Raw genomic sequence first — 22,281 nt, 5'->3', positions numbered from 1 at the left:
GTGGGTGGGGTCTAGGGAGGGTGCAAGGGGGCAGGTAGGCTGATGCCTCATTACATCCAGTTTTGGAGAAAGCTTTTCTTCTTGCCTGAGGTCCCACACTGACACAGTGGGTGTGTGCTCAGTCAGCATCAGTGTAGCGCTCGGCAGGCTCCTGTTGGACGCACGTACACACCGCCAGGCGCTGCGCTCCATCACACAGACGCCCATGATGAGAGGCTGCTCCAGCCGACCCAAGCTTACACATAACCAGGAAGGAGCGGGTGAGACACGTCGCTTTACGGGCTTTAGTAGATGTGTGCATGCTGGAGGTTGAATTGTGCATCTTGAAACGGATGACAGAGAGAGTCGAGCAGCGAGGGGCAGGACGAGCAGCCGTTCAGACGTAAACAAGAGTCGACGTGTTTTCGGTGTGTTGTAGCTGTCACCTTTACCCTACATTACAACAACAGGCGACACTCTTTGTTTTGCTTTTTTTTTTTTGGAATAGAAACCAGCCGCGTATTTAAGAGTAGCAGCTGTGCTGTACCAGAGAGAAGGAGAAGGCGGATGCTTGTTACTGTTTTTTTTTGTTTTTTTTTTTTTACAGCTGGCGAAATTTATAAAAACAAACCAAACGCTTCGTGTAGACGGAAGCTGCTGTTTTCGGTTATTATTACTGTATTACAGCTTTCATTTTGCATTCACTGAGGATACTGGGGATGCTGTTGTAGAGGTCGGTGCTTTGCGTTTTATGGCTGTTTGTTGTGTTTATGGTTGTTGTGATTGCACAGCTCCTACTGGGCTGCAACACACACACACACACACGCACACACACACACAGCACACACGCACACACACACACACACAGTGTCTTACTAAACACTGAATGGCGGTTCATGAGCTGAAGACGTCTCTCCGCATGGTGAATACTGCTTTAGTGCCGAGTGTAATGTTAATATACCAATACTGGGAGATGACTTGTCCAGCACAGCACAAGCTGAAGGCTGCAATCAGACCCTGGCAGCTGCTGCGAGGGGGAGGAGGAGGAGGAGCTCAGATCTGTTTCCTGTTCATGTCCCACTGTACAGTATGCAAGATAAATCATTTACCTCCACTGAAAACTATCTGACATATTTCATTCACCGCAGTGCCCTTGTGAATGTCTACCTGCAGATGTGTCCTCACAGGTTACAAAAGCTTTATGCAGATTAGATAAACCAAATAATACACATTGCCACAGTAGCATGGGTCTGTCAAAACTCTGCACTGTAGCATGTTTATTCTACCTTGCTGTAAAGGCTAAAAATATATGCTTTAGTTAGTTAGTGTGCCATTTATTTGAGGACCTGATGAACCTGACATATATTATAGTCTACTAGCAGTCAGGGAATTTGAGAGAGTGTAGGAGCTATTTAATTAGAAAACCTCCTTCTCATCATATTTAGGTCACAGGCCCTGTTGCTCCACCACCAAGGTTGACTCTAAAGCTTAATATAATAAGTGCGTCAGATAGTCCTAAAGCAACACATAAACAGATGAAAAGAGAAGTCTACTCACTTGAAAATGTACAGAGACATACCACTTTATTACACCTGTGCAATGTAATTCAATCTCTGCAAAAAGTGCCGTCTTTGTCAAGCTTATAATGTTCAGTCTTTGTTGACATTTATTTATGTGTTGCTCAACATCACAAGCATTACATCTAGAGGAAATAAAGGATTCCCTGCAGAGCTGGATTGCATTACAGGTGTTTCACATACAGGTAGTTCACAATCCTGGGTCAGCACACATACAGAGAGAGCGAGAGTAATGGTGCCATCTGATGGTTATTGTCAGCAGTTACAGTCTCTAAGTAAGTGTGAATGTGAACAGTTGACATTAACAGTCGATTTGTGTGGTTTTAATTAAAGAAACGCCACACACATTCAAACTTTTGTCATTTAGTGGTTAATGATTTCATCTGGGAAAACTTGCAGTGCCAAGAGAAAGTGTATATAGCATCATTTTAATAAAGGAAATTTGTCACAGAAGATATTTTGACTTGTCCTGGTAGGAAAAGACCAGGTTTTACAAATTATATTAATGATGCCTTCAGTCAATCCAAGTGTCCCAGTTAAGCATGACATGAACAGGACCAGGACCCTGAAACTGGAGTAGCTGAATGGAATTCCGCCATTACTGATTTTAGTATTTACACTTGTGTTTTTCATGCTCATGCATCATAGTCTGTATACCACAAAACAACTGCACGATTAAGATTACTAAATGATGCTGGTTATATGAGTTTTGCTCAAGGACCTCAGTCTTCATGAGGGCTACAGAGAAGATGAAATTGCTGTTGGACTAGAAAAGTATTTTCTTTTATCGACTGACTCCCATACAAATGATTTGAACCCAACAATGCTCTGCTCGACTGACTCTAGACACCTACAAGTGAAAATAACACTGACCAGTTCCCTCTGATTCTGTTGGTTAATATTATGTTTTGCAAGCGCAGTCCTGTGCAATAGTCAAACTTAGCCCTAGGCTCAAGTCTTAACCTCCTAGGACCTGGCGTCCACATATGTGGACCTCACATTTTGGGTTCTCTAGACCACAATACTAACTTTTTCTCAACAAGGGCCTGGTGACCACATATGAGGATATTATACTGCCACTCAGTAATCGAAATTTAAAACTGATGTCCTCATATGTGGACATCATTTTTCTCAGGTCCCAATCAGCCTATATAGCAAAGAATAGAGCTCGGGTCTTAGGAGGTTAAGCAACTATTAAAGAAAACCAGGGTGCTGAGATGAGGTCAAACGATGCTGCAACAATGAAAATGTGGTAAAAGTTGTTTCTTAATTGCCCTGCACACACACACACACACACAGGTGTTTTGAGTTGTTCTTGCTGATTAGACCTCTGTTGAGTGCTGTGTGGAAATATGCGATGCTGATTTTAAAGCTCCAAGTTTATTTTAGCAGGTTTTCTTTGTTGCTGTTTAAGAATTCACTTTTAGTACTGTAAAGAATGGTAATGTTAGTCCACTAATGCTTAAAGGCCAACTCACCACTTTAACCTCCTTGACCCCGTAGACAGTACCTCAAGGTACGCTAAGCTTTTCTTCTACACTTTCTCATTCTGCTGTTTGTAGGCAACTTGAAAGATCTCAACAATATAGTTTGATGTGTTGTGGAGTCTCCAAATCAAACAATGCATGTATTTGATGAACTTTTTCATTTTTTTTTTTGCATGTATTACGAGTGTAGGCGATTGAGACTACTCCAGGTGTAAATCTTCCTAAAATTGGCAAATTTCTAACTGATTCTTTCACTGTTACAGCTTTTACATACACAGTGGATCAAATTGGGGTTGCTCATATATTGAAAAAGCCACACAATTATTACACAACTGTAGTTCCTCTCAGCTCTGCGTCTCTCGGCTCATTGTTTTGGTTTTGTAACCTGCAACATACTGCCTTAGTTCACCCTCACAGCTATTTTTAGTGAAAAGCTCTAAAAACTGACTGTACGCTACTTTCCCTGCACCAAATGGCAGACATACAAAGTTAGCGACCAACTTAGCAACTCCAGATCAATAAACAGGCAACCATTGTTGTTAAAATGTTTGCCATAACAACTTGTTAAGAATATGTTGTCTTATATTTTCAAGCTTCCCTTATTTTTCTCTGAAAAAGCCCTTGCACCCAGACGTATTATATTTTATGGGTGAGCACAGCTTATGTCACTTACGGTAGAGCAGAATACGTGTTGCGCCCGTACTGCGATCATTACTGCGACCGTTAGTGAGTTCGGCTGTGGTCAGATCGGAGCACGTGACATCAGAGCACACAGAGAGGCACCGAGCGACCGGGCGGTCTCCATCCCCGCACAGCAGCGCGGATGAAACACCGGTCACCTTCGGAGCAGCATCACGGGAAAAGGCCCCGTGTTCCCGCCGCGGCCGCCTCCACCTCACCGCAAGACGGAATGGAGGACAAAACACCGTCCAACCCGCGGGAACTCACCCAGAACCCCCTGAAGAAGATCTGGATGCCGTATAAAAATGGCCTTCCAGAAAAACACATTTCTCAGAGGAAGGGTGCGTGCGACGACGTGGCGACAAAATCTTTTTGTACAGCGGCTTCACCCGTGGTTTAATGAATAGTAACAAATACTACCAGTGTCTTTAGTGAGGTTTGTTGTTGTCGCGGCAACCCGCGGTGGTGACGTGACTAATTGATGCTAACCCGGGCCTTTGCATTAATATCAGTTAGTTTGGTTGAGCTAGCTAACGTTACGCCGGGGCACGGTTTACAGAGTTCAGATGTCTTGCTGCTGCAGCCATCTGGTTCACACAGTTATGTAAGGATCCACACGATACTCACTGTAGATTAAGGCTGCTCGCATCGAGGAGAAAGGACTGGTAGTAGGGATGTCTATCTCATTGTTGCTGTGTGCCAAGTCAAGCACCAGGTGTTGGTAAACAGGGATTGTATCCCTGCAGTCATGTGAGTGATGTGCTGCTGCAGTTTATTTGCGCTCACGGCAGTCACTTTTCTGTGTGGCCACTGTCTCCTCACTGGGGCCTGAGGGACTGAGGAGGGATATGTGAATCAATCGACTCTTTAAGTGCCATAGGATTGACGAGCTTTGCAGTAGAGGAGTTTGTGATGATGAAGTGTTGCCCCAAAGTGTGAATTATTATTGAGAATAATAATGGCAAACGTAACAAAATAGAACAACACACGTTAATATCGGGCAGGTGATAGTTAAAGGTATTCTAACGCTCAATATCCCTAAACCTGTTCCACTCTTTTTGCCTGCTTCCACAGATGGGCTGCATCTTAAAAGAAATTACATATGGTGAAGTAGCACCCATTTAAAAACTACTGTGCTCTCTGACCCAGTCATCTGTGCACACACTCGCATGCTGAGTGTGGAAACTAGCTGTTAGCTCTCTCCAGATGTCTCGAACAGTTAAAGTGCAGTGTTTCACAACTGCTCAGACACGTCCTGGTTCCACCATGACCTCTGCTCCTCACTGACATCATTCTCCCAGTTGTGTGATGTGACTTTGTCTTCGTAGCAGATAACACTAGATTACACACACGCACTGATAAAGATAATCTAGTTTTAATATTGGATCATTATAAATGATGTAGTATACAACATAGTAGAAGGGAGTATTTTTAAAGCAATGGATGCTCATTTGCAGCTGTGGAAGTAATTGTTGAACAAACCTGGAGACGAACTAATATTCTTATACTGAGGTGTTACATATGCTGCATGTATAATTTGTGTTTTACATTTATCAGCACATGACTCAAGCTTTTCTTGCCCTCTCTCATTCTAGTATGCATGACCAACTGTCCCACCCTGATTGTGACAGTGGGCCTTCCTGCTAGGGGGAAGACCTATATCTCCAAGAAGCTGACCCGCTATCTCAACTGGATCGGGGTGCCCACAAGAGGTAGGACTTCACAGAATTGTCAGCTCCAGTCAATAGAGTCTTCTACAAAGCAAGGCACCGTTGTAGAAAAAAAACTTCTAGAGGATGTGGGGAATTTATTTAGTTTTAGGTTTTTGCATTTCAAGTTTAAAGCCCTGGAGAAAGTATTTCAACTGTCCCCCTGTCCATCTTTCTCTCAGAGTTCAATGTTGGCCAGTACAGGAGAGAATTTGTGAAGATCTACAAGTCCTTTGAGTTCTTCCGTCCGGACAATGAGGAGGGGTTAAAAATCAGGCGGTAAGAGTGGCTTTTGACCTTTGAATGCCAATTCAAATTTATTTAACTATCAACCATGTGACATTTATGACCAACATTATCTTTGATCTTTACAGACAATGTGCCTCAGCAGCGTTGAATGATGTGCGACAATACCTCTCAGAAGAAGGAGGCCAAGTCGCAGTAAGTCAAGTGTTCATTGCTGTATGAGATGTTTGATACTGGTAGGATACAGTGCACAATGTTAAAAAGTTTCTTGTTGCTACTGTCTTATATATCGTGGTGTGTTCTACAGGTTTTCGATGCAACAAACACCACCAGAGAAAGAAGAGAAACCATCATCCAGTTTGCTGAGCAGAATGGCTTTAAGGTGACTTGTTGGATCACTGGATTAAATACTTCATGAGTTGTCATTCATACTAATCCTGTTTTGTTTTCCTTCCCCTTTTGTCTCAGGTGTTCTTTGTGGAGTCTGTGTGTGAAGACCCAGATGTCATACAGGAGAACATAGTTGTGAGTGTTTGTGTTGTTTAGTTTAGTTTATCTCAGGAGAAAATGAACTTCTGCCCCTGTTGTACTTATTCTTCTGATTTTTCTCCACTCAGCAAGTGAAGCTGGGTAGCCCTGATTACACCAACTGTAACACGGAGGAAGCAGTGGAGGATTTCATGAAGAGGATCAAGTGTTATGAAAACTCCTACGAGACGCTGGATGAAGTTCTGGACAGGTGAGATGGAAGCAGGAGCACAGTGTATCAGCAAAGATGTCCCAGGTGTGCGACAATGTGGGACATCAAATATATTACCATGGCATCTTAGCATTTTCAAGTGCTTTTTAGTCTTTTCATCAGAGCAAAGGGGCTGTAAATTAGTATTTTCAGTCAGTTTGAAATTTTAATCGGCATGAGCCTTTCCTTGTGCTTAACATTGAGGAAAATTGTTTCAGATCATTAAAAATCCAAAATATTTCTTAAGGTTGTTGTGACTTAGAATATGTGAGCTACTCCTCTGAGTCAGTGAACACATATATTGGTTTTGGCTCAGGCACATCACTCACTGTATCTGTGGTCTTCTCTCAGGGATCTCTCCTACATTAAAATCATGGATGTGGGTCAGCGCTATCTGGTGAACCGGGTATTGGACCACATCCAGAGCCGGATTGTCTACTACCTCATGAACATCCACATCACGCCACGCTCCATCTATCTGTGCCGCCACGGCGAGAGCGAGCTCAATGTCAAGGGGCGCATTGGAGGAGACTCAGGCCTCACTCCTAGAGGCAAGGAGGTATATCAAACTTTTTCAATAGAGGATATTTCTTCAGAGCAGTTATCTTTTTTTTCGTCAGCTAGATGAGTTTGTTAAAATTATTGTTTTTCTCTCCTCCATGCAGTTTGCAAAGAAGCTGAGCCAGTTCATCCAGGCACAGGGCATCAGCGACCTAAAGGTGTGGACCAGTCAGATGAAGAGAACCATTCAGACAGCTGAGGCTCTCAGCGTGCCCTATGAACAGTGGAAGGTCCTGAATGAGATTGATGCAGTGAGTACGACACTCTTGATCGCTAAGCACAGACATCAGTGCAGTGTGAATGGTGTTTAATCTGTGTGTGATATCATTTCAGGGTGTGTGTGAGGAGATGATGTATGAGGAGATCCAGGAGAACTATCCTCTGGAGTTTGCCCTGAGGGACCAGGACAAATACCGCTATCGGTACCCGAAAGGAGAGGTCAGTTGCAAAAATTTCGTGTTATGTTTTGTCTAAAGATGTGATGTGGTTGTGTAACTGTTAGTGTGTTTTTGTGTGTGTACATTGATGTAGCTTCGACAGCGTGTCTCTGTTTGAATTTTGGAATTTCAAAATACAGTCAGCCATCCTTTGTGAAGATAATGACACACACTCACTCTCTTATACAGACACATGCGCGCGCGCACACACACACACACACACACACACACACACAGACCACGGACTATTAAATTGTATCCAGATGGCTTCCGGCCACATACACTTACTAATGAGCCTCAGCTTGGACGAGCAGCCTCTCTGACAGATTTGGCTTAACACTAGATCACAGTAAACAAAGACTTAACATTAGTCTGTGTGTGTGTGAGTGTGTGTGTGTGTGTGCCAAAAATGTTGGGTCAGGGTGTTTACTGTGGGCCTGAATGCCCGCTGGTCTGTTCTCACCTTTAGTCCATCCCATTACCTCTCCATTAATCTCACACGGGAAGATGGATGTGGGCATTAGTTTGCTGCCCAGACAGGCAGTGCTGATGTAGTGCTTTGGGGAATCTTGTAACAGCAGGGATTAGTCTAAGACAGACTGCATGAATTTTCCCACTTGCTAAAATGTCAATCTGTTTACCTGCAATTATGTGTGAAAAGGGGACTGCCTAGAAGTTTTAATTTGCAGATTTACATCTTTCTTTCTGTTGTTTTTAACTACAGGTGTGTGTGTGTGCGTGTGCTCATCTTGCCTGTTCTCAAAATATCCTCACTACAAAAAAATATTGATAAAGCTGGCTCTGTTTTATGACTGTGTGGCAGTTTCAGATGAAATCATCCTTATGCAATGAAATCTGTCTGTAGTAGTGTTCTATTCTGCTCTACATCTGTCTGATTTTTTTTGACGTCCTGTCTCTCTCAGTCCTATGAAGACCTGGTGCAGCGGTTGGAGCCGGTCATAATGGAGCTGGAGAGGCAGGAGAACGTGTTGGTCATCTGTCACCAGGCCGTCATGCGCTGCTTATTGGCCTATTTCCTGGACAAGACAGCAGGTTAGTCCTTGTATTGAACCTGAGGCACGAGTCCTTAAATAGGCTACTTTAGGTGACATACACAAATAACCACAGAGCCTGTTTAGTGAACTACTTCAGAAAGTTGTGTTGATGTTAGGAGTGAAGGAAGTCACTAAATTCACTAAGTAGGTTGAGGGAGACACTAAAAAATAAAGTATAATACTTCACAAAATAACAGTTCAGTCACCATCACAGAATGCTTTTAGTCACACAGTTCTAATTTCCCACAGAATTGGAGTCTATTTTTGGGGGTTGAGTGCATTTGAGGTGCATTGCAAATATTTTAATTGCCAAGTACTTTCTGACAAGTGAGCAAATCAGTGCGCTGCACTCAGCTCTACAATTAAAGATTTTACCCATTTGATATAGTAAAAAAAAAAAAAAAGAAATAGAAGTCAATCTGTGGTGGTGAATGAATAAAACCAATGTATGGGAAACACTGCAATTAAATGTTTGATGGAATGTATTTAATGTATTAACACCCTGTTCAGAATAAGATAGGTGTAACATTTACTATGTGAAGCTGTGACATAATTTCATGGTGCTCAGATAGAGAAATGTTTCACACCTGGCTGACTGACCTGATTCCCAGGTTGTAGACCAGAGTACTGTAGTAGAAATGTCAAATTAAAAACTATCATTTCTTTTTCTTTCATTCCTTTTTTGTGTTTTCAAAATACCACAGTAAACAGTAAAACTCAAGACAGAGTGCAGAGCACAACTTTTGATCTTGTCAACCTTTTGAAAAATGATGTTTGAAAATAAAATGCTAGGTTACAGATGTAGAAATAATGGACAAGAATTAGACTTCTGTTTATTGTGGTAGTTTCATGAACAGTTGGTCTGTGCATTTGTCTTCACAGAGGAACTGCCATACCTGAAATGCCCACTGCACACTGTACTGAAGCTAACACCTGTGGCCTATGGTAGGACTGGTCTCCTAGCAGTGCACATTACACCCACTGAATCTATTTTCTGTTAAATACCACTGTGCACTCCTCTGTTTTCTGAGCTAATATTGTTACCTTTCTCAGGCTGCAAAGTTGAGTCTATCAGCTTAAATGTGGATGCAGTCAACACACACAGAGAAAGACCAGAGGTGGGTATAACAACACACACACACACACACACACACACAGTACAGTACTGACCAACCTTTTGTGAGGTACGGTTCACAAGCAGGTGCAGTTGACGCTGATGGTTGAGTTTCACAAACGGTTTTTGGAATAATAATGAACTCAGCAGGTTTTCGTGCTGGATTATCTGAGTATTATAGGTTGTTGGAACATAACAGAAACAATGACTAATGCTTCTAACATTCGACACCCTCTAGGTAAATATACCTCCGAGTGGAACATGTTACAGATTCTTACAGGGATTGATACTGAACAGCACTGATAAAAGTAGCCACACGATGACAGTTTGACAGCTGATGGCAGTTCCTAGTGAAATACAAATAATATAATTTGTTTTGTTTTTGCAGCTGGGGAATCGTCTGGTTTTCTAATAATAAGCATGTATGCAGTGGTTAAATTTCTTTCTGACTGGCACTGCTATCACAATACTGTCAAAGACAGACAAAAATATCAACCATGAGAAAAAAGTAAACGTACTACGTCTTTCCAAGTCTTTCACTTAGTGTGTGTGTGTGTTGGATTTCATGTCTCCCGTGTGTTTTGATCCCTTCCTCCTCTTTGTGTTTTTTACAAACAGAACGTAGAGGTGTCGCGGATGTCAGAGGAGGCTTTGCTAACAGTGCCAGCTCACCAATGAAGCAGTGCCCCCCTCACCCCTTCCCCTATCCCTCCTTACTTTACCCTTCATTACGCACACTGTACCCTTCTGGCGCACAATGTACCTGCCAAACTCTGCACCTTCCCTTGATTGAATTTCTCTCCACTCGTCTTCTGTTTTTCCTCCACTTATATTTAAAGACGTGATGAAGTTGGTAATTGACTGGAATCCAGTTTCTAATTTATGATTATGAATCCTATGACACGCTTCTTGTGTCAGTGAACATTCTCCCATTTTTGGAGAATGAACAAAAGCAGAGGAAGGTTGTTTTCTGAACGGATGCTGTAAAGCCCAACTGTGAAGCAATGAAACTCCAGCACCTTCTCTTGAAGCATTGATTATGTGTAGTTTATTTTGTCACTTGTCTGTTAAACTGATTTAACAATGTTAATTTTTACCAGTGTCTCATCACTATATTCCTGTTGGTAAGAGTCAGAAAACTCTAATCTTAGCCTTATAGACTGGCACAAGCACAAAACAAAGTTGTGCTTTTTTACATTTTGCACATAAAAATCAACTCTGTTTAGTCCTCTCCGTAGTTTTAGGATGTCTAACTCTGTCTAATGAAGATGCCGAAGTACAGAAATACTTTGTTTTATTGTTTTTTGTTCAACAATGTGAAGGCTGTCACAGCAAGTCCATATCACTGATGAGAATTAAGAGGAAGATATTTCTGTTTACTGTTCCTAAATAAACTCCACTTAACCAGTTCATGTATCCCTCCCACACTCTTCTTGTGCTTCATTTTAGAAAGCTTGGCATTAAAGCTGCTGCTCTGCTCTTCTTTGGTTGGTATACATATCCTTGAGGTTGAATCATAACATAAATATGTCTAGACTGCTGAGCTGAATATGTCTTGCTCATGCCACTTGAAAATCAAACAAAGCTTGTCATTTCCTTCCTCTCTGTAATATCTGCAGATGACATGTTTAGGGCAGTGTCCGTCCTGCTTTTTACTTTGCCGTGCAAACCAAAGTCTTCAGAGATTTCCCCATTCATTCTTATGCAAAGACTCCACTGGAGTGCACAAGAAAGTGCCACCATTCATCAGCCTGAACAAAACACTCACTGTGTCACACACAGATTTCTTTCTGCCTCGAGTAAGCATGATTACAAAATGTACACTTGTTGTAATAGTAGCAAAAAGCATACATCATTCTCTTAGAAATTAAAATGATTTTGGCAACATTAAAAAAAAAATACCCAAAAAAGACCAAAATGTTTACAAAGGTACTTTGTTATAAACATGATGTAAGCAAAATTAAATCATCCTTAAAAATGCTTGAATTAATATGAACATTTAGAATTTATGACATTTACTGCTACAAAGTTGGATCATATGCAAATATTAAAGATGTCTGATGACCTGCGCTTTGATAAACTTTTTTCAAAGTAACATGAGACAACCAGGGCTATACCAGAGTATAACAGAGTCCACGTCTTCTGTGGATATAGTGTAGGTGCATCTGTCAGAAAACTGTCCTGAAAACTTTGACACGTGCCAAACACACTAAGGTACACTGACAAACAGGAGCATTGATAACAAGTGCAGAAACAACAGGGGTATGATAGACTGTGTACACTGTATGGGGGGGCGGGGTGTAATATGCAACCTCACACCTTGCTATAGGTGTGATCTATGGCAACTACATCACAGTTGTAAAGATTTGTTGTTAGCTTTACTGCCTATATTTATTTTACCTACACGTTTGTATACAACAGGGATCTGACACTGCTGCCTTCCTCTTTCCAGAATGTGAACATCCATCGTACGACTGAAGACGCCCTGCAGACCGTCCCTGCTCACCTCTGACACGCTGCTGCTGGAATCCACTGTGGATGAAGTTGGACCTCTTTCTCCTGTGTGAAAGACTCTGTTTTTTTCACCTTTCCACTCTGCACTACCTGCTCACAGCGGAGTCTGTCTGGTTAATGTGCCTCCTCCCCCTCCTTCAACACCTCTGCCACACACACACACACACTGTCACACACACTCTCTGTGAAACTCTTATACTATTTTTTTAAGGGATTTGAAGGAACTTGAACACAAGATGATTTGGGGATGATGCATTTGGGTCTAAGTGTTTGAAAGCCACATGGTGTGGGATCCAGAATCAAATGGTCATCTTGCACGAGGGAGATTTTAACACTTGTGTCCCTGTAGTTTCCTGTCTGTTTGTGACTATATTCAGTATGGTCTCAGTGTGTTGATGTTGTGCAGCAGCAGCAGAATTAACACTGAAGGCTACTGCAACATATTTTATCATATAAGTATTAATCATATAATTTCATCAAATGATCATGTGACTTCCTGCTACATGTGTGACGTGTTACTGTTTTGTGCAATCATTGTTTCATGTGAAGGTGTCTTTAGTGATGATGTGCAATTTGAAGGTTATGAGCCCACTCAGAAAACAATACTATGAGCTATTGCTTTTGGACAACTTGGTGATTTAATGAATGAATGGACTGGGTGATTATTTTAAGTTTTCTATGGTGAAAACACTCACTTCAAATTAAAGTTTTATATGGATGGCTAATGTAAAAAAAATAGTTTATCTTTAGCAGTGTGGTCTATGTCACATATATGATCTCACCTGAAACAGATGTGTCATGCAAGTGATGATTCTACATGCAGACCTCCAATGACAATAAAACATGCCTTTAATACTTTTTGTGAAGAACACACAAAATGAACGTCCCAACTCCACGATAATAAAGATGTTATTTTTTATAAGCTAACCTGTCACTATTTCCGTTTGTCTTCTAATGTTTACTTCAGATGGCATGATCGTTTGTTAAAGATATTACCTTGTGCGAAGGCTTTAATTATTAGGGTTTCAACTTACAATTGTTTCCAGTATCATTTAATCTGCTGATTATTTTCTTGATAAATTGATCAATTGTTTGGTTTATAATTATAAAATAGTGAATAAATGTCCATCACGTTTTTTAAGAGCCCAAGGTGACATTCAAACTAATTGTTTTGTTCGAAGGCAGGTTTGCCATCACTGAAGACACAAAAAACTGCATATATTCACATTTGAGAGGCTAGAAATGGCTTAAAAATTATTTTATAAAATCAAAATCAAATCAAGTATTAAAATTGTTAGTGGGAAGGATGCTGGTGAGATGTATTGGCTTAATACTGTCTGATAGCATGAATGGATGAAAACCACAGGACCCAGGATTGGAGAAGACTCGTACCTCTCCGTCCCCTGAGCATTTCCTGACATGAGAGACATGGAGGAATGAGAGGGTGAAGGCTTCATGATCAGAATCAAACAGGTGAACTGTGATGGCACGAGGGAAATGATCATGAGCAGGGAGTGTCCAGGTGATGACTTTATCTATTGTTAGTCTATCTTGCAAATTAGGGTTATTCAAAGTTAATTAAAGTTAGGCCATGAAGTTCCTCCTCTGAATTCCCAAAGTGACCGATTAGTCGTAGTGGGTGAGTTAAAGAAAAACAGTTCTTAAATCGATATCACTTCAGTGCAGTTGTGCAAGACAATTTGCCTTTAGTGCTGCAAGCCTTGAGTAGCAGGTTTGAAACTATAATCTACATTTAATAAGTTGTGAATGTGAACAAATACCACAAAAATAGTTCACAGGCTATCTGCAGCTCTAAGGTATTACTTCCCCTTCCTCTCAGCTGAAACAACGCAACTGTGATTGAGATGTGGCCAAAGTGCTGACTAAAAACAAGATGCTCGAAAGACAAATCCATATATAGGTATGGCCACAGCACATTCGCACACCATGAGTAACAGGGTCAGAAGAAGAATGACTGAAGTACAACAAAGGTATAAACAACTGAGTTTTATTATCTTTGAGTTTTTTCCTACATGGGTTTTGGTGGCTTCTTTACAGACAGCTCTTGTTCCATGTGATTAAACACCACAGATTACTTTCCTCAAACATGGGTTTCCCGAATAGAGAAATTTTGGAGATTTAATTTGAAACAACAGTGACAGAACATACTGACTCACATACACAAAATACAAAAACCTGGCCATTTTATTTGCAACAGCACGTCCTCAACACCCCTGTATTCATGACTATCAACTTGATTAATACTTTAAGGACCCGCCTTTGATTGGGGATTTGTTCTAAGTGGCTGAAAATGAAACTGGTAAATATTTCATTATATACAGTCATTGATATTCATGAGTACAGGGAAATACTCGAGACGGGTGCAACGGATGTCATCGCCAGATTGGTCACGTTCCTCTCATCTCCTCGCTGATTGGCTGCTCACTCCTTCGGTTCTACACTCTTGTGCTGATTGGTCCTTGCAGCGTCCCCCGGTTTGTGTGGGACCACAGACAAACACTCATCAGAACTGTGGAGCAGACAGAATCAAATTATTTTCTCTGTCATCATTTCTGTTTATTAGAATTAAGACATTTTGTGAATAAATAGATTAAACCAATGAGTTTGACATTTGCATGCAGTAAAGAAAAACCTTAAGCCATCAGAGCAGAGAACAAGTCTCTTACGTTCTTGAGGAATTCCTCAGCAACGATACGGGCCCTGGCGTTAACAGACAGTTTCATCTCGCTGATCTCCTTGTCTATCTCCTCCATGAAATGGATGACAAAGTCCACCAGCTTGTGTTTGTACATCTGCTCCGTGTGGAAGTTGGTAATCAAGAAGCTAATATCATATCCCTGAAATCACAGAGAGGAAATGAAAACAAAGTGAGTCAGCGAGGCTGGTCAACACAAATATCACGTGTGTAATAGCATTAGGAATGTCTATTGTAATTATTGTAGCATTTCATATTTGTATACTGTTTCCTGAACATCTGTGCATTAAGAGCCTCATGACGCAAGACATTTAAAAAAAGTTCAGTCTTCCTCATTTTTCTTTTATTCTTCCTCTTTACTGTATTTTGATTCCTCTTGTGTCACTCACTTTTTGATCCCATATATGAAGCAGATTGCCCCTCCCCCACTCTCTCTTACCTCTACTGGTTTCCTCCTCAGAATGAAGAAGTTCTCAGCTCTCATCATCATGAAGCGCATGAACTTGTGGCAAAGGATCTTCTCGATCTCATCCGCCTACAGTCAATTATAACAGAAGTTATTTCTAACGCATACTGTCACAGAAAGCAGAAGCTCATTACAAATAAACTACTAAAACCCTGCTGGTTTTAATCACCTGTTTGACAGCAATGCTGACTCTGACAGAGTTGATGGATCCTTCAATGAGAACCTTCTCCTTGTCATTACGACTGATCACCACAGGCTGCAGTAACAGCTCCTTACTGCTCCTGTAATCACAGTAAAATACATCCATTAAATACATTGTAAATAAAACATCTTCTTATTCTTCTCATTGTATTGGAAAGACACCTGCAAACAGGCCACAGCAAGCCCCTGGCTTATTTTTCAGCCTTGCCCATGCTTGTGTCATTTTTTCCCCTCGTAGATTTTCTTATGCAAGTTTGCACAAGTCTGCACTTGTGTGAAAGCAGCTGATGATCTACCAACAGCTTAAGGGCACGAGAAACAGGACGAAGCAGAGCAAAGGGAGGGGGACAGCCAGTGAGACTGTCAGCTCTCCAACCACATGCTATTTAACATACCTGACCTCCACCTCCGGCTTGTTGTGACGCTCCACCACCTGAGAGGAGAAGTTCTCCAGGCAGAGGGCCGCCTGCAGGGTGGCCCTCACAGCGTTTAGGTAGGGGCGCAGAGTCGCTGTCTGTGGAGAGGTTAAACAAGATCAGTGTCTGCGTCCAGGTCACAATGCACAGAAGATCTTGTTGGGCGGTGTTATTGTTATTTAGATCTGAGTACATGGCAAAATAAACCTCCCATTCTAGTGGGGGTGACAACACGCCTATTAGGTCAGGTGTGATGAGGAACCAGAAGGAACTGTGTGCAGAGATGCAGTGTCTGCAACTCAGTTATGACACACTTATACTCAAGATAGCTACGATATAGTTTTTTAGAAATAGAGCCACCAACAGCCCACTTCAATATAGAAAATGTATTAAACAAATGCTAATTACATATACATACTGTTTCATAATACCTGAATGATTTTACTTGCATTAACATTAATGCATGGGATGCTTTCAGCTGACCGAGATGCATCTCATCCTAATCATTTCCGTCTAGCCTCATTATCATTCTGTTTATACCGGATACATATTCACAGCGTTCCCGTCGTCTACTGACAGAGTTTTGGTGGAGCTACAAGTCAAAGTAACGATGAGAAACAGGGCCGAGAGGAAAAGACAGCTCAGCTCAATCACTTTAGTTTCTGCAAACCCTGTCAAGGATGCCCATTCTCCCATTTCACTGCCGCCAACCAGAAACGCCGTCTATGACAAACACATAGCTAGCTAGCTAACCTCGCCTTGAATGTAGCAGTAGTTAGCACAGGTACGTAGCTAAATAACAAAATATGGCACAGATTAAGAGCAAGAGACTTACCATTTTTGTGCTGTAAAAGACGGAAGTTCCTCAGCCACGCCTGGGACTCCTCTTCCGTAAATCCTACATCGTCGAGAACAGATAGGGTGCGCTCGTTTTGTATTCAACACGTCGTTTGAGGAGGCGGATGTATCCACGCACTCTAAACACTGCTGTTTGTGCTTACTACTCCGCCCAGGTGGAATATAATGTTCTTTAAAACGAGCATACCCGACGATGCGTCCATTCTGTTCTGTGAGCAGGAGGCAAATCGCTCAGCGACCGTTGCCTCATGACTAATTTTGACATTTTGTGACCTGTAAACGAATTAAAAATTACACCAGCGTCATAACATACACATGACACAGTTAAAGTGCTGTATTGCGAGTTTAGCGCCAATATATTTATTATATCTCCCCTTAACACAATATGGTTTATTCCGATGATACTACTCTAGTATCAGATTATCTATTCACAACGTCACATTTGTTTCGATAGATAGTATGATTTAAAATTCCCATTTGATTTTTGTGAAGTTGTGTTATTTCAATTTGTTATTAGAATTGTAATTGTGTCGAAACTGGGCCATAATTTTATTTGAATGTATTTCACACCCCTCTCTTACCACCATGGTTTTTTCCATCATGGACGCCATTCACTGACGGTATATATCGTTGCTCTTAAACATTCATAGATATATATCTGCACTTTAAGTTCGTACCATTAAGCTCTTGTAATTCTAGAACTCCGTTGTGTTAAACGTTTGTTTTCAAAACAGTGAAAGTATAACGGCAGATATTAACATGTAAGAGTAATTTGGACAGTTCGGGCCCAGCGAGCTCGTCCTGTGGGAAACAGACCTGCGCGTACATGTATTTGGGCGCGTGCGTGCATGTTTGAGTGTGTATTTACAGTGTGTATCTGGTAGAGGGATATAGACTAACAATGAGATAGACAGAAACAACGGTGGCAGTAAACCGCGGTGTCTCATCATGTGTTATTAACCACACCGTCATTCTCTATTAGTTCATCCGGGTACTGCCAGGTCTCTGCCTCACAGCATCATGAGTGAGCTGAAGGACTGCCCTCCACTGAAATACTATGACTTCAAGCCCGTCGAGCATGTCAAGGTTTGCCCCCGCTACACCGCAGTGTTGGGCCGCTCAGAGGACGATGGGATTGGCATTGAGGAGCTGGACACCCTGCAGCTGGAGCTGGAGACACTCCTGTCCTCAGCCAGCCGCCGCCTCCGGGCCCTGGAGGAGCAGAGACAGGTAGGACAAAGATGGGAATTATCCCATGCACTTCGCTTGTTTAAGTGGTGCCACATAAATCACACACAAATCTTAGTTTGGTTTAAGAAGTGTCACTTTGTAGTTTTCATCCACTCCATGTCTTGTGCTGTTGGTGATTCAAAACTATGCTGTGCCTCAGATCCTCACTGACTGGCAGGACAAGAAAGGGGATAAGCGCTTTCTGAAGCTGGGGAAAGACCCAGACCCCGCTGCCACATCTCGCCACAAACCAAAAAAACAGAAGTTGGATGGCAAAGGTGGTCATGGTCCAGGTCCTGGTCCTGGCAGACCCAAATCCAAAAACCTGCAGCCTAAAGTCCAAGAGTATGAATTTACAGACGATCCACAAGACATTCCCCGCACTCCTAAAAATGATGCTCCAAACAGGTCAGCATCAACTGCTTTTCATAGTAGCTCTCACTTCTGTTTATATTTTCCTTGCCTATGTGATTTCTTTGTTCCTCAAGTCAAATCATGATTTTATTTATTAGTGAGACTGATTTCAATTAGGATTCTCAGTGTTTTTTCTGGTAAGGTATTTTGTCATTTCAATTTTTTTTTTTTCATTCAAATTGTTTTCAGATTCTGGGCATCAGTTGAGCCATATTGCGCCGATATTACAAATGAAGAGATAAGATTGCTAGAAGAGCTTCTGAAACCCCCAGATGATGAAGCTGAGTATTTCAAAGTATGATAAAAAAAAAAAAAGCCTCTGAGCTTGTTCTTATTTCATACACATCTTCACTCAGGGCCATGACCAAAATTCTTTGTGCTTTTATTGTGTTAAATACGTATTGAGCTTTGGTGCTGTCTGTGGTAACTGTAGATTCCAGCACTGGGGAAACACTACTCTCAGCGATGGGCTCAAGAGGATCTGCTAGAGGAGCAGAGGGAAGGAGCGCGAGCCAATGACAAGAAGAAGAGCCTCATGGGGGGACCGCTGTCTGAACTGGATGCAAAAGGTGAAGGAAGACTGCTGCCTCAGCCTAAATGCAAGACTACATTTACTACACCTCACCACTCATCTTCATGTTTAACTACTGTTTAACTAGATGTTGACTCGCTGCTGAAAAAGTCAGAGTCCCAGCATGAATCTCCAGAGGACGGCTGTCCCTTTGGTCCTCTCACGCAGCGTCTGCTCCAGGCTCTTGTAGAGGTGCGACTCATTATTTTGTGATCCAGCATGAACACCAATAATACTTCCATTTAAAAACACAAATGACTGAAAAGTGGGACTTGTCATATTGAATATTTATGTTTAAATATTGTGAAAAAACTGAAATGTGATGTTTTATTTCTGTTTGCTTTCAGGAGAACATTATATCCCCCATGGAGGATTCTCCTATACCAGACATTTCCGGGAGGGATGCTAATGATGGCGCTGGGACGTCTCCTCGAAGCCAAGGAAAAGCTTTTAGGTATTTGTCCTACACTTTGTGAATGTATGAGATATCAGAAGCACCAAGATCAGTTCTCTACAGAAGATCCTGCTGCATTTCTTGCCATTTTCACACACAAACCACTCACACACAAAGTCCAATATCTGACGGGAATAATAAACATATGCATAACCTGTGTTGGACCCATTCTGCATTACTGCCCTAATGGTTTAATTCCAGGTCATCATCATTCACAACACTAAGGCCTGCAACTGTAACTCACTGAACTATGAATATATTTACTAGAGAGAGCTTTATGTGAATGGGGATATATATATATAACACATGGAGGGCTGAAATAATTGTAAAATGTAAGAATGGAGCAGGTACATTTTGGTTCTGATCTTAACATATGTAGAAGTTGTTTTTCCCTCACCACACAGACACAGAGGTGAAACTGTTTGTCTAACTGAGGCTCCCTGGCCACAGTAATGTGTCTTAGTTGGGAGTTTTTGTTCATTCATGTCATGTGTGTCCTCAACAGTACTTTGAAATGTGCTGCGGGATAAAGTTTACTGTAGGTGTCAAGTCGCCTTTCTGAATTTTTAACCTTTTATGTCACATATCGCAAATCTTTTGTCTTTCTTTCCCTCCTCCAGTGTTCCTCACACACGTTCCCTGGAGGCACGGATCAAAGAGGAGCTGGTAGCCCAGGGGCTGCTGGACTCTGAGGAGCGACCTGGACCAGGAGGAGACTCTGAGGACGAGGTCCTGGCTGAATTGCAGAAGAGACAAGCAGAGCTGAAAGCCCTGAGCGCTCACAACAGAGCTCGCAAGCAGGAGCTGCTTCGGTGAGGACAAAGGCCAACAGTGGATACATTTACCATGAAGTAAATTGTAAACAGTTATGGTCTTATCCACGGTCAACTGTTGACATGAACTTTTGATTTGCTGTTGTTTCACAGGTTGGCAAAAGAGGAGATGCGCAAGCAGGAGCTGAGGCAGAGAGTCAGGGTGTCTGACAATGAGGTGATGGAGGGATTTCGGCGGATCATGGCAGCACGGCAGAAGAAACGCACTCCCACTAAAAAGGAGAAGGACCAGGCCTGGAAAGCGCTGAAGGAGAGGGAGAGCATCCTTAAGCTACTGGACGGATAGAAGAAGCAACAGTGTGTGTCTGGTTTTTATCCAGAAAAATGCTGGCAGCATTTTCCCCCCACACAGTTTAGGACACTTGTGACAGATGTTAGACGGTCAGTAAACAGCTGTATCTGTGATGAATGATACAGTTTACTGCAGGTGTACATGATTTGAGTAGGGACATTTCTGTCGTAGTTTTTATGTCATGTACAGCAGAAAGCAAAAATGACCCCAAACAGTTGTTATGCATCAGAGACTTTTTCTCCTTTTGTTGAATTTCTTTCTTTGTCAGTGGATTTTTTTTATGTTGCCTTTTTTTGTTTACCATTGTAATGTTATGAAAACAGTACACATGAATGTTTGAATAAATCAGTATCATTGAAGACAGTTTTTTTTATATCTATGAAACAACAAATCAGATGGGATGCATCATTCATACGGTGTGTGTTCTGCAGTGTTTTTAGTCCTGACAATGGGCCCCCCTGGAAACCGTCTGGTTACCAGCATCAGAACCAGAAGATCTAAAATACAGACTGTTGTTAAGGATTCAAGAGTCAACTATTTTGGATCAATATCAATTTCTCATGTTGCTATGTTTATTTGCTTGTTGCTGGCCATATTCTGTTCTACGACTCTGCATTGGCAGACAGATATGTTCACTTAATTTACTAAATTTGACAGAAAAATATACATTAACTAAACACTATGACTTGTACATATTTATATTTGACTTTTATTTTGAAAACCAAGGGCTCAGTCTTCTCTTAGGGAGATAGTGGCAGAAACGACAGAGACAATAGAAGCTTTACAGGTTTTTTTAACTTTTTAAATTTACCTTTTCATATAACTCAGCCGCATGCAGTGATGTATTTACCCCCCTAACACTACGGAGGGAACAACTGTGAGGAAAACCTAGTAAGCACATTAATGTGTAGAAAAAATTTGCAACAACAAGATTTTTGCTCTTTTTACTATTAATGGCTCTTCCTTAACTGCATTCTTACCTGCATTTACAGAATGTAGAATAAATTATGATCTATAACCAAGAACCTATCCATCCGTCTATTATCTATACAGCTTATTCTTTTAGGGTCGTGGGGGGGTTGGAGCCAATCCAAGCTGACATTGGGCGAGGGCGGGGTTCACCCTGGACAGGTCGCCAGTGTATTCCAGGACTGACATATACAGACAAACAACCACTTGTGCACATTCACACCTTTGGGCCCTTTTAGAGTCGCAAATTAACCTAACGTGCATGTCTGTGGACTGTGGGAGGAAGCCGGGGTACCCAGAGATAACCCATGCAGACACAGGGAGAACAAGCAAACTCCACACAGAAAGGCCCCAGGCCTGGGGTTCAAACCCACAACCCTCTCACTGTGAGGTGACCACTTTACCACCATGCTGCCCTAACCATAAAATATTTAGCCATGGATTAACTGTCAACAAACATGGAGACCAGTGGTGGTTATGCCTGAGGAGAGTTGAAGCAGCAGTTGTTTATTTACTGATATTACAACAATGTATGTTAGTATTATGTTAACATTATTACAACAACAGGTACCATTAGCAGAGACAACTCAAATGTAGCTGCCTTGCTGTCTTTGTAATCAGTGGACACCTTTTTTATTTATATGACATGTTATAAACTTATTTTGTAGCAATGTTTATGTTTTAATTTCTTGCATGTATGTATGTATTTATGTACAGTATGTATGTATGTATGTATGTATGTATGTATGTATGTATGTATGT

At 41.6% G+C, this 22,281-nt stretch overlaps 3 protein-coding genes across 8 annotated transcripts; 2 read left to right on the top strand and 1 right to left on the bottom strand.

The window, feature by feature from the left end:
* The first annotated feature begins 78 nt into the window (after window positions 1-78).
* On the top strand, window positions 79-13,026 carry LOC111670947 (6-phosphofructo-2-kinase/fructose-2,6-bisphosphatase 4). Of its 6 annotated transcripts, none has more exons than XM_023427935.2 (14): window positions 79-260; window positions 5,320-5,436; window positions 5,616-5,712; window positions 5,808-5,874; window positions 5,987-6,061; window positions 6,148-6,204; window positions 6,297-6,418; window positions 6,770-6,977; window positions 7,084-7,230; window positions 7,313-7,417; window positions 8,340-8,469; window positions 9,354-9,416; window positions 9,525-9,589; window positions 10,204-10,995. In XM_023427935.2, the coding sequence occupies exons 1-14, from the start codon at window positions 206-208 to the stop codon at window positions 10,261-10,263; spliced, it is 1,368 nt and encodes a 455-aa protein (XP_023283703.1). In that variant the 5' UTR covers window positions 79-205; the 3' UTR covers window positions 10,264-10,995. The 6 variants fall into 6 exon arrangements, with proteins under 6 accessions (XP_023283703.1, XP_023283704.1, XP_023283705.1 ...); XM_023427936.2 differs by lacking the exon at window positions 10,204-10,995 and adding an exon at window positions 12,038-13,026 and having other exon boundaries at window positions 81-260; XM_023427937.2 differs by lacking the exon at window positions 79-260 and adding an exon at window positions 280-407.
* Window positions 13,027-14,091: 1,065 nt separating this feature from the next.
* arpc4l (actin related protein 2/3 complex, subunit 4, like) lies at window positions 14,092-16,869 on the bottom strand. The gene is made up of 6 exons (XM_023427939.2): window positions 16,734-16,869; window positions 15,878-15,996; window positions 15,451-15,562; window positions 15,255-15,350; window positions 14,787-14,957; window positions 14,092-14,629 (listed from the first exon to the last, which is right to left on the bottom strand). Exons 1-6 carry the CDS (start codon window positions 16,734-16,736, stop codon window positions 14,624-14,626), a joined length of 507 nt encoding a protein of 168 aa, XP_023283707.1. The 5' UTR covers window positions 16,737-16,869; the 3' UTR covers window positions 14,092-14,623.
* Window positions 16,870-17,219: 350 nt separating this feature from the next.
* Window positions 17,220-20,909, top strand: tada3l (transcriptional adaptor 3 (NGG1 homolog, yeast)-like). Its single transcript, XM_023427843.2, has 9 exons — window positions 17,220-17,376; window positions 17,739-17,986; window positions 18,147-18,394; window positions 18,590-18,695; window positions 18,834-18,969; window positions 19,060-19,163; window positions 19,319-19,425; window positions 20,046-20,237; window positions 20,352-20,909. The coding sequence occupies exons 2-9, from the start codon at window positions 17,777-17,779 to the stop codon at window positions 20,542-20,544; spliced, it is 1,296 nt and encodes a 431-aa protein (XP_023283611.1). The 5' UTR covers window positions 17,220-17,376; window positions 17,739-17,776; the 3' UTR covers window positions 20,545-20,909.
* The last annotated feature ends 1,372 nt before the right edge of the window (window positions 20,910-22,281 follow it).

The sequence above is a fragment of the Seriola lalandi genome, unplaced genomic scaffold (assembly GCF_002814215.2).
Source record: "Seriola lalandi dorsalis isolate HSWRI2012SDOR001 ecotype SW California unplaced genomic scaffold, Sedor1 jcf7180002054864, whole genome shotgun sequence".
Taxonomy (NCBI): domain Eukaryota; kingdom Metazoa; phylum Chordata; class Actinopteri; order Carangiformes; family Carangidae; genus Seriola; species Seriola lalandi.
The sequence above is the reverse complement of the archived record's forward strand: the minus strand, read 5'-3'. Positions and strand labels throughout refer to the sequence as shown.